This window comes from Capsicum annuum, chromosome 1 (genome assembly GCF_002878395.1).
Source record: "Capsicum annuum cultivar UCD-10X-F1 chromosome 1, UCD10Xv1.1, whole genome shotgun sequence".
Taxonomy (NCBI): Eukaryota; Viridiplantae; Streptophyta; class Magnoliopsida; order Solanales; family Solanaceae; genus Capsicum; species Capsicum annuum.
Genome location: NC_061111.1, coordinates 252102674 through 252118181, shown reverse-complemented (window position 1 = coordinate 252118181; position 15508 = coordinate 252102674). Strand labels below are relative to the sequence as shown.

General features: G+C 35.5%; 1 protein-coding gene and 1 long non-coding RNA gene across 2 annotated transcripts; both read left to right on the top strand.

The window, feature by feature from the left end:
• Positions 1-594: 594 nt before the first annotated feature.
• On the top strand, positions 595-3347 carry LOC107852765 (ubiquitin carboxyl-terminal hydrolase 20-like). The gene is made up of 8 exons (XM_016697808.2): positions 595-1077; positions 1376-1493; positions 1593-1700; positions 1854-1975; positions 2049-2387; positions 2494-2616; positions 2723-2963; positions 3163-3347. Exons 1-8 carry the CDS (start codon positions 595-597, stop codon positions 3345-3347), a joined length of 1719 nt encoding a protein of 572 aa, XP_016553294.2.
• A 460-nt stretch (positions 3348-3807) lies between these two features.
• LOC124889747 lies at positions 3808-6281 on the top strand. The gene is made up of 2 exons (XR_007048635.1): positions 3808-4591; positions 5672-6281. It is a non-coding gene; the product is annotated as an uncharacterized LOC124889747 (long non-coding RNA).
• Positions 6282-15508: the final 9227 nt, after the last annotated feature.

The window sequence follows — 15508 nt, the reverse complement described above, 5'->3', positions numbered from 1 at the left end:
TAATCTACTATTAAACAACTTCCCTATTTTGCAAATATACTTACTATACTCTACAATTAACTAGCATTTCTACTTAGCAAATTTACTTACAATTAATATAGGATCCAAGTAAAATAAAATAGAGAAAATATATAATATGTGTATAAGAGAGGATTTGGGTAATATATATATATATGATATGGTAAGTATATATAATTAACATTCCTTTTTTTTTTTTTACATTAACTTTCCCTCCATTTTCAAATCCCTCCAATTATGAAAATCCACTCCTCACAACATAACTTCCAACCAACTCACCAAATTCCAAAATTCAAATTTTTAGTAACAAAAGACAAATATTAATTCACTTTTCAAAACAAAAAACCTATTTGTTGACTTCATTTTCTATATAAACCCCCTTCCTATATGTTGTTTTCCTCATCATTACAAAGAATTTCCTTATCTTAAAAGCCTTAAAATCCCATTTTTTACACAGAAAAATCTTGATTATTTTTTCCCAAAGAAAATCTTAATTCCATTGAAAAACCAATCTTGATTTTTTTCCTAAAAAATAATTTTTGATTTTCATCATTTCTTTTTTTTGCTTTTTTTTCCATGGATAATAAAAAAAACCAACACAAACCTGTTGATTCTTTTAAGGATTTGATTGGTTCGAAAAATGATGTTTTTTTGGAAAAAGAAGACTCCAAAAGTGCTAAATCTTCTGATTCTGATCCTTGGATTGATAGTTCTAGTTCTGCTGATGATGATTCAGATATAGTGAACTCAGAATGGTTTACTGATGATGGGCCAATTGATGCTAGGCCCAAATATGATTTTGAAGTTAAGCCCATTACTGAGCCCAAATATGATTTTGAGGTTAAGTCCATTGCTGAGTCCAAATATGATTTTGAAGTTAAGCCCATAAGGTCAATTGAGCCCAAATTTGATTTCGAGGTTAAATCCATTATATCAGCTGGGCCCAAATGTGATTTTGAAGCCAAGCCCATTGAATCACTTGAGCCCAAGTGTGATTTTGCAAGAGAAAATGAAAAAAATAAGCCTGTGCGGACACCTAATGTGTTAAAAACTTACAAGGTATGGACTTTTAAAACTCTTATTATAATCAAGTAAACAATTTATCATACCTTATAGACTAGTTATACATGAATTAAAATATACTATACATCTGCCAACTACTTTTAGTTAATTGTTATGGTCTAGGCTAGCTTTGTGCACCACGACTAAATTTATGTATGTTATGTATAACATATCAATCGATCCAAAATATCAAACTTGTTATAATTGTATCATCTATATGTGTATTTGCGTGTATATTTGTATGCATGTATCAGCTAAGATTCTCATATTTTTGCCATTTTTGTTGTTCTATCAGGGTGCTGGACTACTCAACTTAGGGAACACATGCTTTTTGAATGTGGTATTGCAATGTTTCTTGCACACGGTGCCATTGTTTGACCTCCTTCTGCATACTCATGTAGTGCCATGTGATAGTAAGGACAATTTATTTCTCAAAGATATCTGTTGTTTTTTTCCATTTCGAGTTATTATTGATATTCTGTTCATTTCTTGTTTTTGTATAGTTGTTGCAGGTTTCTGTTTAATTTGTGCTTTCAAAGAGCTTATTGGCTTTTCATTGGCTTATGAGGCTTATGACGGTTGTTCTGTCTCACCGTGGAGACTTGTTGAGAATTTGAGTTGTATCCTTACTCATGTCATTTTTGTTTATTTCCTTCTGAAGTTTACTTTTGATTTTACATGTTGCTACTGCAAGCATCGAAACAACATTCTCATCGATGATGATTGATGAATGGTTGTGTAGTTTGTGGTCCTTAACGTTGTGAAAATATCAGATTTTTCGTCTGGTTTCCATAAGTATCAGCAAGAAGATGCTCATGAATTCTTGCAATGCTTTCTCAATAGGCTTGAAAGCCGATGCAGTGACATTGTTTTTGGCGGCCGGCTTGTTAGCAAGGTAAGCATACAAGAGTACTATCATATTATTCATATGTATCTTGTAATGTTAATCTATCTTTCTCAAATTGCAGGTTCGTTGTTGCAACTGCGGCCACTACTCCAACACTTACGAGCCTCTTATAGACGTGAGTTTGGAGATCAAGGATGCCAACAGCTTGCATTCAGCGTTGGAGTCATTCACAAGAGTTGAGAAACTTGACGATCCAGAGATCAAGTATACTTGTGAAAGATGTAAGGTGCAAGTCTCAATCGAGAAGCAGTTGATGCTATACGATGCCCCTTCTATCGCTATCATTCATTTGAAGAGGTTCCAGAATGACGGCTCTGTTGTGGGGAAGGTTGACAAGCATGTTTCATTTCCACTGGAACTGGACTTGCTTCCTTACACCGATAACAACCAAACCAACAATGTGAGTATCGGTTAGTACATTTACTTTTTAACAACTTTCTTCCCTTCGTTTCATCCTTTGTTAGCTGTAACATGATGTTATTTTCAATTTTTACTTGTCTCGACAGGAACAAATGAAGTACTATCTTTATGCAGTTATAGTGCACGCCGGGTCTACATCCAGTTCGGGACACTATTACTGCTTCATTTGTGCTGAACCAAATGAATGGTACAAATTTGATGACTCGACGGTAAGTAGAATAGTGCAGTCATGTTCTTTGTTATATGTCACTGATAGTCTATTTGGCTAAGCTTCTTGAACGACAACTAACTTGATATTATGTTCGATTGTCATAGATTTCTTGGGTACACGAAGATCTTGTTTTGGCAGAAGAAGCATATATTATGTTTTATGCAAAGAGAGACACTCTGTGGTTTTCAGATTTCGTTGCACTGGAAGTTATCAACTCTTCATATTTTCATGAACTCAAGAAAATTGTGGATAATGAATTGAAGAAGACTGTGCGAACATCGTCTACTCCAGGACCGCCTAGTGTTATTTACTCTTTGCTAGAAAACAACGCTTCTCAGGACATCGGTGTGACCAAAAGAAAGGCACCCTTGTTCCCCAAGTCACCATCTAGACCTCAAAGTACACTAGGTAAACTCATCTTCAATTTCTATTTATTGGTGAGTGATGTCATTAGCTCACTTTTACTTGCAAATATATTTTAGGTAATGCGTACTTGTTTGAATAGTATTACACCTACCAACTGTTTTGTTTATAACATTGGCAGATCAGGTTGCTAGTGAAAATCAATGGCAGATGGATCCAGAGCAAGAAACGGAAATGATGATGGCGTGTTCTATGATTAAGAGAAGAGTTCCAGGTCCAAGAGGTGAAGAACTCATGATTGCATTACGCAAATTAGGCAGCTGTGGAAGTTCTCAGAATGAGAAAAGGCGAAAAATGGAAATTTAGTTGATCGCTGTAGTTCCAGCTTTGGCTCTTCATGTTTACATCTTGTAGTGTCTGGCAACATCACGTCTTCATAGTCGGATTTAAAATTTTGTGTTTATAGATTCGAGATAGAAAGGATATCTTATTGGATTTTAGTTAAGTTATTTATGCGTATTTAATTTTTTTGAACATTTGGCCATGAGGATGAAATGTAAGTTATTTACTGGAAATGCTGAGTTTTTAGTTTTTGTATATCTGTTGTGTAATTTATGATGTTGCATTTTTAATATAATCACAATTATAATGCTTCCTCATCATTACGCACTAATGGTTAAGTGCTCCATTCACTTTCAAAGTGCTACACTAACTTCACAAAACAATTTTTTTAATATATCTTCAATAAAGGCTTGTCTGAAAACTGTTAATAATAATGCAAAGGTCAATCACTTTGCTTTATATATACTAGCCGTTCGACATTTGTGAAGGAATATATAGTAATTTTTCACCAATAATTTATATGTATCAATGTGTATATACTACATTATTCTAACAGTGTTTATGTATACGGGTCTACCAACGTAGTTGTTCTACTATACAACAATGTACCCAGTGTACTTCTATAAGTAGGGTTCCAAGAGTGTAGTGTGCGCACAACCCTACTCAGTCAAGAATGCAAAACAGATATAATAACGAACCAGTCATACCGAAAATATTGAAGAATAGAGTCGTAACGACAACAAATTATACCTATCATCTTCATGCACACGGTGCCTTTGTTTCACCTCATTGTGTGAATGATCTTGCATCTCATGTCTCATCCCCTCCAATGCATAGCAAGTTGAGTCTAGTAGCCCCCGTACTATGCAAAGTTATCCAATGGTTAGCTGCGGGACAGCTCGTGGCTCAAATAAGTGTACCTTTAAATGCTATATAGCTAATCCTATTGGAATAATAGTCAAGAGGTATGAGATAAGAGCGTTAGTAAAAAGATCCATTGGAAGCTTTTGATGGTAATTTGAGCTTTGACATATTTGATAAAGAAGATGGAAATAAAGTCCTAGGCGAATGCTTTGCTAAAGTGACTAGGGATGGAGATCTTTTGCCTGGGCAACAAATTACGGGTTGCTAAACATATGTATATATGTATAACATCTCAATAAAAGGGGAAGTCCAGTGCACTAAAGCTCCCGCTATACGCAGGTCCAGGAAAGGGCTCGACCACAAGGATCTATTATATGCAGCCTTACCTTGTGTGTCTGCTAGAGGTTATTTCCTTTCAAAAAAATATCAAACTAGTTTGGTTCTTCTATATGAATTTCTTCGTATCCTTCCATTTTGTTGTGTCTTAAAATGCCAATGCTAAGCATTTTTGTCTATTAAGGTAAATTATTAAGATTCTCATATGATGTGTATTCTATTAGCTCGAATATCAAACTAGTTGTTAGAGTGCTAGACTTGTTGTTTCTGCTGGTTTTGTTATTGGCTAGTTGTTGGAGTGCTGGACTTGTTAACCTACGCAACACGTGCTTTATGAATGCGGTTTTGCAATGTCTCCTGCACACGATAATGTATGTTGGAAAGACTAAAGAGCTGCATTTAGACTTTTACGTACATAAACTTCTTAAGTTTCCTTCGAGATCTTGTGTTGGCAGGAACTTGATGTTATTTAAATTTTTTCCTTGTCTCAACTGGAAGAAATGAAGTATGATCTTTAAGCAGTTATAGTGCATTCCGGGTTTACATCCTCTTCGGAACACTATTACAGCTTCATTGGTCGTGCACCGAATGATTGGTACTAATTTGATTACTCAGAGGTATGTAGAATGGTGAAATGGTGTCTTCTGTTATATGTCGCTGATAGCCTATTTGACCAAGCTTCTTGAAAAAAACTTTTTTGTTAGAAATTTTTTGTGAGTAAGTTATGTTTTATGCAAAGAGAAGCACTCTGTGGTATCCGATGTCAGTGAATCCAATGTTGCTGCAGACGAGACTCTGCAGGCGTCTAATCCAGGACCAACTAGTGCTATCAACTCTTCAGATTCCCATGAACTCAACAAGATTGTGGATAAAGAATTGAAGGAGACTTTGCAAAGGCTTAGTACTAAGTATACTTATCCGACCTTGTTTAGTTTAGTACTGAGGATATCTCTTTTGCTTAAGTATCAAGTATAAAGTTATGTATTTGTAGTGTTTAAGGTGTGTTCATACTGAGTTTGGAGTCAAAATATTAAGTAAAGGATCAGAGGACAATACTAGTACTCTTAACTTGAGTTATGTCTTTACTAGGTCATCATGTTGGATTGTATGTTGTTTTGAGATCTAATTTGTAGAGTTTAATATTATAGGATGCTTGGTGAGTTGATCAAGATGATAAATGGAAATTAATCAAGCTGGGAATCAAGTGGAAACAACACCACAAAGCTCGGGATGAAAGGACAAACGCATGGGACAAACATTGTGCAAAGTTGGACATTTTGAAGTCATTGGCTTTATTTGTTATTTACTAACACGCAGTGCCCTTAGTGCAGAGAGAGGCATAGAAAAATTTACGACAACTAACTTGATATTTTCTTATATTGTCGTAGTTTCTCAGGTTCATGAAGATCTTGTTCATGCACAGTAGGCATATATTATGTTTGAGTCCAGAGCCAAAAGGGCTCTATTTTGACCAAAAATTTCAAAGGGGATACTTGATTTGGAAAGAAAACGAAGGGAACAGAACGCGGGGGCTAAGTGACTTTGCAAGTTGCCCGGTGACCAACGGCTTGCAAGTTGCCTGATGACCAGCAACTTGCATGGCGTGATTTCTATCTGCATGTGAGTTTCTTGGAATACGTGAAGGCCTATATAAATCCTCAATTCTCAAATGTAGAAACATCTCTATTTTCTGTGCAGAAACACTGTAAACAAAAAAAAATCTTTTTAAAACTATTCAATCAAAATTCAAATTAAATATTCTCAGTAGTAAGGTATGTTAATATATATTTTTTGTGTTATTTTTTTATTTTGAAGTACAATAGGATAACGTTCTTGAACGATAGGACAATGTTCGATTGACACATATATGTCAAGACATATTAAGTTAATGCGACTATAAAAATTTTTTAACATTACGGAGAAATATATACAAAGAATCATCATTTCAAATACAAGTCTCACTATACGCTATAACTCCATTCGCAGGAAACAGACGTAGTATATAGTCCAGTGATAACCACTACATCTTTCGGATCACTTATACTCATTTTGTTTCTTAGTAAGCGTTGCAACCGCTCATATCTAAGAGATAATGGAAACATTTGCGCAATTAGAGGCCGCTGACTAATATCTTGATTTATTTTTAATGTAAGAAACTGTAAGCTGAACAAGAATACATACTCGAGTGAAACTGTGAGTTTAAGAATAAATACTCGAGTCGAAATGGAAGAGTAGTCCTTAAATAATGGAAAAAAGTCATGAGGATTTAGCCTAATCTACAATTAACTTTCCTACTGAGCATATTTACTTACTATTTGTATAGGATCCACGTAAAATGAAACAAAAAGAGTTTATGATATGTGTATAATAGAGGATTTAGGTAATAAAAAATATATTTACTAATCAGATATTTTTAATAAAGCTCATGTTGTAAATTCAATAAAATCATTTAGACCAAGTGAAACATGAACAAATTTACTATTTTTTTTAATATATACATGTGAGAGTATTTAGAGAATATGATTCATATTTATGATATGGTGTATATATATATATATATATATATATATATATGTGTGTGTGTAGATTTAGCCTAATCTACTATTAAACAACTTCTCTATTTTGCAAATTTGCCTACTATTAATAGAGGATTCAAGTAAAATGAAATGGAGAAAATATATAATATGTTATAACAGAGGATTTATGTAATAATATATATATATATTTATGATATTGTAAGTATATATAACTAACTTTCCCTTTTTTTTTGACATTAACTTTCCCTCCATTTTCGAATCTCTCCGATTGTCAAAATCCACTCCTCACTATATAACTTCCAACCAACTCTCCAAAATTCATAATCCTTCAAATTTTTAGTAACAAAAGGAAAGTATTAATTTACTATCCAAAACAAAAAAACCTAATTCTTGATTTTATTTTATATATAAACTCCTTCTTATATGTTGTTTTCCTCATCATTACAAAGAATTTCGTAGCCTTAAAAAGCCTTAAAATCCCATCCTTTACACAAAAAATCTTGATTTTTTTTTCGCAAAGAAAATCTTGATTTTACTGAACAACCAATCTTGATTTCATCATTTTATTTGTTGCTTTTCTTTCCATGGATAACAAAAAAAAACAACACAAACCTGTTGATTATTTTAAGGATTTGATTGGTTCAAAAAATGATTTTTTTTTTTTGAAAAAGAAGATTTCAAAAGTGTTGAATCTTCTTATTCTGATCCTTGGATTGATAGTTCTAGTTTTGATGATAATTAAACTTCAATGGACTCAGAGTGGTTTGTTGATGATGGGCCGATTGATACTAAGCCCAACTATGATTTTGAAGTTAAACCCATTACTCAGCCCAAATATGATTTTCAGGTTAAGCCCATTACTAAGTCCTAATATGATTTTGAGGTTAAGCCCATAAGGTCAATTGAGCCCAAATTTGATTTTGAGGTTAAGCCTATTAGCTCAATTGAGCCCAAATTTAATTTTGAGATGAAGCCCATTAGCTCAATTGGGCCCAAATGTGATTTTGAAGCCAAGCCCATTGAGTCACTTGAGCCCAAGTGTGATTTTGCAAGAGAAAATGAAGAAAATAAGCCTGGTTGGACATATAATGTGTTAAAAACTTTCAAGGTATGGACTTTTAAAACTCTTATAGTCAAGTAAAAAGTTTATCCCTTCTAGAATATACTTTTAGTCGAAATACCTAAATTATAGACTAGTTATATTTGTGTGTATGTATCAGTTAAGATTCTCATATTTTTGTTGTTCTATCAGGGTGCTGGACTACTCAACTTAGGGAACACGTGATTTCTGAATGCATTATTGCAATGTTTCATGCACACGGTGCCATTGTTTGACCTCCTTCTACAAACTCATGTAGTGCCATGTGCCCGTGGGGACATTTTTTCTCAAAGATATTTGTTGTTTTATTCCATTTTGAGGAGTTACTGATATTCTGTTCATTTCTTATTTTTGTATAGTCGTTGCAGGTTTCTGCTTAATCTACATTTTCAAAGAGCTTATTGTCTTTTCATTGGCTTATGAGGCTTATGAGGGTCGTTCTATCTCTCCGTGGAGATTTATTGAGAATTTGAGTTGTATCCTTGCTCATGTCATTTATTTATTTCCTTCTGAAGTTTACTTTTGATTTTACATGTTTCTACTGCAAGCATCGAACCAACATTCTCATCGATGATGAATGGTTGTGTATTTTTTTGATACAAGAATCACAAGGACAACACGAAACACACTTCAAAATCAGTCCACAAGATCAAAGATCTGAGGTCCCTTTTGAAGACCACACTCGAATTCAACAAACAACAAGTACACAATGTATTGATGTATTTATCACCTGAAAAAAGATAATAACAAACTATGTTAACAACAACAAGATGAAGAACAACAACAATGGAACAAGAACAAGAAGTCACGGATTTGAATTACAAGAATACAAACAAATGATTACAACATAAACAAAATGGATAGATAGGTAGACCTTGGTTGGTATAATCTTAAGAATCCAAGAATATAGTAATATTGGACCCTTAATACTACACACAACGGTTAACCTAACTCCTACGTTGACACAAGAGAAACTTTACCTCCTTTAAACACCAACGTCTCAAGCCAACATTGCAACAAAAGTGATATCCACACTTGTTGCCCTCATTTCGGTGTGGTGGCTATTCCAAGCCCTACAACTAAAGGTGCTTCATGTTCCAAGTATTACATCAATGAAAAACAAATGAGAAAAAGACCTAAAATGTTCTATTTATATTCTATTACAAGACAAGGCAAAATGACAACAATGCCCTTAAAGGGTGGGGTGGCCATGGAGTGCATTTGGAACCAATGAAATGAGTAAAATACCCTTAATGAAGATGACCAAATCATGACCCATTAAGTGTTTTCCAAAACCGTGAGTCCTCAAGTCTTCGATGCTCCAAGTAATCTTCCACACACGGCCTTGCTTGTGCTCAAAACGGGTCTTCCTTGCATATTCTTGTGCCCTCGGGGTGACCAAGTCTTGAGCCTTTAAATGATGACCTCCATTCATATCTTCAGAAATTAAGGTGGCCATTTGACTTGTATCATTTGTGGTCCTTAACATTGTGAAAATATCAGATTTTTTGTCTGGTTTCCATAAGTATCAGCAAGAAGATGCTCACGAATTCTTGCAATGCTTTCTCAATAGGCTTGAAAGCCGATGCAGCGATGTTGTCCAACAAGCTTTTGGCGGCCGTCTTGTTAGAAAGGTGAGCATACAAGAATACAATCTTATTATCCATATGTAGCTTTTATATATGAAGTTTGTAATGTTAATTTGTCTTTGTCAAATTGCAGCTCTGCTGTTGCACCTGTGGCCACTACTCCAACACTTACGAGCCACTTATAGAAGAGATCTTAGAGATCGAGTATGTTGGCAGCTTACATTCTGCGTTAGAGTCTTTCACTCGAGTTGAGAAACTTGATGATACAGAGATCAAGTTTTCTTGTGAAAGATGAAACACGCAAGTCTCAATTGAGAAACAATTGATGACAGATACCGCCCCCTCTGTTGCTGTCTTCCATTTGAAGCGATTCCAGAATGACGATTTTGTTTTTTGGAAGGTTGACAAGCATGTTTCATTTTCGCTGGAACTGAACTTGCTTCCTTACACCGATAACAACCAAACCAATTATGTGTGTATCTGTTAGTACATTTACTTTTTAAGAACTTTCTTTCCTTTGTTACTAGTGACATGTTGTTATTTTCAATTTTTCCTCGTCTCAACAAGAACAAATGAAGTAAGATGTTTATGCAGTTATTATGTACGCCGGGTCTACATCCAGTTCGAGACACTATTACTCTTCATTTGTGCTGAACCAAATGAATGGTACAAATTTGATGACTTAAATGTACATTGAATAGTGTAGTCATGTTCTTTGTTACATGTCATTGATAGTCTATTTGGCCAAGCTTCTTGAACGACAACTAACTTGATATTATGTTCGATTTCTCATAGATTTCTTGGGTTCACGAAGATCTTGTTTTGGCAGAAGAAGCATATACTATATTTTATGCAAAGAGAGATACTCTGGTTTTGATATTTTGTTGCAGTGGAAGCTATCAACTCTTCATATTTTCATGAACTCAAGAAGATTGTGGATAATGAATTGAAGAAGATTGTGCAAATTTCGTCTACTCCAGGACCGCCTAGTGCTATTAACTCTTCTCTAGAAAAAAATGCTTCTCAGGACATCGGTGTGACCGAAAGAATGGAACCTTTGTTACCCAAGTTACCATCTAGATCTCAAAGTACACTACGTAAACTCATCATCAATTTCTATTTATTGGTGAGTGATGTCATTAGCTCACTTTTACTTGCAAATATACTTTACGTAATGTGTACTTGTTTGAAGAGTATTACACCTCAACAACCTGTTTTGTTTATAACATCGGCAGATCAATTTTCTAACGAAAATCAATTGCAGATGAATCCAGAACAAGAGACGGAAATAATGCTGGCATGTTCTATGATTAAGAAAAGAGTTCCGGGTTCAAGAGATGAAGAACTCATGACTGCATTACACAGATTAGGCAGCCGTGGAAGTTCTATGAGTAGAAAGGATGATGGAAGTTCAATTGATCGACGTAGTTCCAGGTTTTGGCTCTGCAGCTTTGGCTCCTGATAGGCAGATTTAGAATTTTGAGTTTATAGATTCGAGATTGAAAGGATATCTTATTGGATTTTAGTTAAGTTGTTTATGCATATTTAATTGTTTTGAACATTTGGCCATGAGGATAAAATGTAAGTTATTTACTTGCAATACTGAGTTTATAGTTTTTGCATATATGTTGTTTAATTTATTATGTATTGGTGACTTATATACTACATTATTCTAGTGGCATCTGCGTATATGGGTATACCAACGTAGTTGTATACCCAGTGTACTTCCATAAGTAGGGTTCTTGGAGGGTAGTGTGAGCGCAACCCTACTCTTACCTTGACAAAGGGAGAGATACTGTAACCAATAGATTCCCGGCTCAAGTAGGACATATTGAAAGTCAAGAATGCAAAAAAAATACAAAAATGAAGCATTTGTTGAGAAAATCAGGCAATTTTCCCACTAAAATGGAACAACTAAGTGAAATGAACTGGTTCAGAACAATTGAACCAGACAGAACACTAACAAAAAATACCCAACAAATAATATTGACTATTAAAAATAAAGACACCAGAAAATTTGATAACAGAGTTCAGCCGAATAGGCTTAATCTCCGAGAACCCAACATTTTTATTAATTGTGGGAGAAGAGAACAAATTTGGGATGATAGAAATGGGAGGAGGAAGAGTTCTTTTATAACTCTAAAATCCCTCCCTAAATGGTATTTTTTCGACGTGGGACAAAAATGAGCCAAAGCTAACAAATCTCCACCTTGGCTCAATTTCAATTCCACCAAAATACAATTCTTATTAAACAAACAAATAAAAAAAAATCTTTTGTGGTGCTTCCAACTTCGCGCCGTGAGGCGCCAACTATAAATGTGCAGGATACTAACCATGTTTAAATAGTGTTCTAACTTGGCCTTTGTAACAACCCTGGTCTGCATATATGCAGGATTCTCTGTAGTATGTGTAGGATATTAACCAAGTTTAAATTCGAACTTGGACTGAATCTTCTGGAGAAGTATCTCCTCCTCTTCGAGAATTTCCTACACAAAATGATAGCGAACATCAATATGCTTCGTCCGTGCATGAAAGACTTGATTCTTTGCTAAATGAATAGCACTCTGGCTGTCAGAATATACCTCAAGTTGTTTCTGATCAACTCCCAAGTCTTTAAGAAACTCATGAAGCCAAATTTCTTCTTTCGCAGCCTCTGTTATCGCCACATACTCTGCCTCTGTTGTAGACAAAGCCATTGTAGACTGCAAGGTAGACTTCCAACTAACTTACGCCTTTACTAAAGTAAACAAATATCCAGTTATAGATCGTCACTTATCCAAATCACCTGCATAATCAAAATCACAATATCCAACTATGTATTGACCAAATGTTTTATCCCGCTCGAATGTCAATCAAACATCTACGGTATTTTGGAGATACCGTAGAATCCATTTCATAGCTTGCCAATTACCATTGCCCGGATCATGCATGTACCTGCTAACAATACTAACAACTTGTGAAATATCTGGTCTCGTACATACCATTGCAATATATCAAGCTTCCAATTGCATTTGCATACGGGAATTTTGTCATGAATTCTTGCTCTTCATCAATTGTCGGAGATAATTTTCTACTCAGTTTCAAATGAGGCGCAAGTGGGGCATTTACAAGTTTTGTATCATCATGCATATCAAAGTATTTTAGTACCTTCTTCAAAAACTGCTTCTATGACAACCAAAGTTTGCCCCTCTCTCTATCCCTACTTATCTCCATACCGACAATTTTCTTGGCTTCCCCCAAATCCTTCATCTCGAACTCTTTACTCATTTGAGCTCTTAATCTATCAATCTCAACTTGGCTCTTTGCTTCAATCAACATATCATCAACATATAAGAGTAAGCAGATGTAGAAACCATCTTGAAGTTTGCACAAATACACACAATGATCATATTTGCTTCTCTTGTACTTCTGACCCTTCATGAACCTGTCAAATCATTTACACCACTGTCTCAGAGATTGTTTTTGTCCGTACAATGATTTTCTAAGTTTACAAACCAAATCTTCTTTACCAGCAGCCTTATATCTTTCTGGCTGAGTCATATAGATTTCCTTCTTCAAATAACCATGTAAGAACTCGGTCTTCACATTAAGTTGAGTTAGATCCAAATTCAACTGCGCTACCAAGGACAACAAAATTATAATGGAGGAATGTTTTACAACTGGAGAAAATACCTCATTATAATCAATTCCCTCCTTCTAAGAATAACCTTTAGCCACCAATCTTGCCTTGTAGCAAATGTCTTCTTTATCAAGAAATCCTTCTTTCTGTGCAAATATCTATTTGCACCCAATTGTCTTTCTGCCTTTCGGTAGTTGTGTCAACTTTCATGTCTCATTCTTCTTAAGAAATTGCATTTTCTCTTCCATTCCATCTGCCCAACTGCCCCTTTTTGTGCTTCGAATGGCCTCTGGGTAGGTGGATGGAACATCTTTATCAGTAACTGGAAGTGCATAAGCTACCATGTTAGTGAAATGAGCAGGGTTCTAAATTTCTCATCTCTGTCGTCTAACTGCAATTGGTTCTGATTGTTGTAGAGGTTCTTAGGTCGGAACCTCTTCCTCATCTGACTCTACTTCTGCCATAGTAGAATCAGTTATAGTTCTTTGTGCTAGGGTCACCACTGTCTGCTCAAACTCCACCTGTTTTGGATTACACTCTACCTGCTTCATAGTACTATCAGCTTTCTCTGATTTACCTTGTTCAACATGGCAGATTCATCAAAGGTAACATCCCTGCTGATAATCATTTTCCTTGCCTCAAGACACCATAAACGGTATCCCTTCACTCCAGCATTAAAGCCCTTGAAAAGAGACTTCTTTGCTCGTAGATCCAACTTTGATTCAATAACATGATAATATGCAATAGAACCAAAAACATACAAAGTATCATAATCAGTTGTAGGTTTTTCAGACCATACTTCTAATGGAGTTTTGCCACCTATTGCAGATGATGGCAAATGATTGATGAGATGTTGAGCGTACGTCACAGCCTCAGCCCAAAATTTTCTACCTAACCCAGTATTAGACAAGATAAAACAAACTTTCTCTACAAGTGTCTTATTCATACGCTCTGACACCCTATTCTGTTGCAGTGTTTTTCTCACAGTGAAGTGTTGAACTATACCACAGTATTGGTATACTTTCAGGAATGGATCACTCTTGTATTCTCCTCCATTATCTGTTCGGAGAACCTTGATCTTTCTCCCTGGCTGGTTTTCAACTTGATCTTTCCACTTAAGGAAAATTCCAAGCACTTCATCCTTGTTCTTTATAGTAAACACCCGAACTCTCCTGGAAAAATCATCAACAAAGGTGACAAAATAATTCCTACCTCCGATGGATGGAGTTTTTGAAGGTTCCACACATCTGAGTGCACATAATCCAAAATACCCTTGGTATTATGAATTGTAGTGCCAAACTTCACTCTTCGTTGCTTTCCCAGAACACAATGCTCACAAAATTCAAGTTTTCAAGTCTTTGTTTCTTTCAATAATCATTGGTTGGCAAGAATTTGCAAGGACTTTTCACCAGCATGTCCCAACTGCATATGCCACAGCTTCGTTGCCTCAACATCTTTCTTGGTGCTATAAGTTGCTGCTGCTATTGTCCTCAACACTGTACTACCTTGGTAGTAGTACAAATTGTTCTTCCTCATGCCTTTCAACATCACCAGTGCTCCTGAAGTTGCTTTAAGAACTCTATCTCGTATCGTCACAACTAGGCTCTTAGATTCAAGAGCTCCCACCGAGATGAGATTCTTTTTCAACTTTGGCACGTACCGCACATCCCTCAAAATTCTGGTGGATCCATCATGATTCCGTAGTTTAATCAAAAATATCCCAGTTGTTTTACATGGATTATCACTACCCATGTAAACAACAACACCATTGAGTTCCTGAAATTCAAAGAACCATTCCCGAACGAGACACATATGGTAGGTACATGCTGAATCCACTATCCATTCCTCTGGATGAGACAATGTTGAAGGCATAACAACTAAGGAAAAATCTAATTCTGCATCACCTTTGCATTCTGCGAAATTTGTATCTTACGGATCTTGCGGTCTTTTTTCTTTCTTTTTCAACTTCGGACAGTCTTTCTTCCGGTGCCCTTTCTCACGACAAAAAGCACACTCATTTTTTTGCAACGGCTCGGCCTTTTGATTTGGACCTTCCTTTTCTCCCCTTATTCTTGTTTTGTTGACGACCCCTTACCACCAATGCTTCTTCGAATGTTGATGATCTAGTTTTCATCTTATCC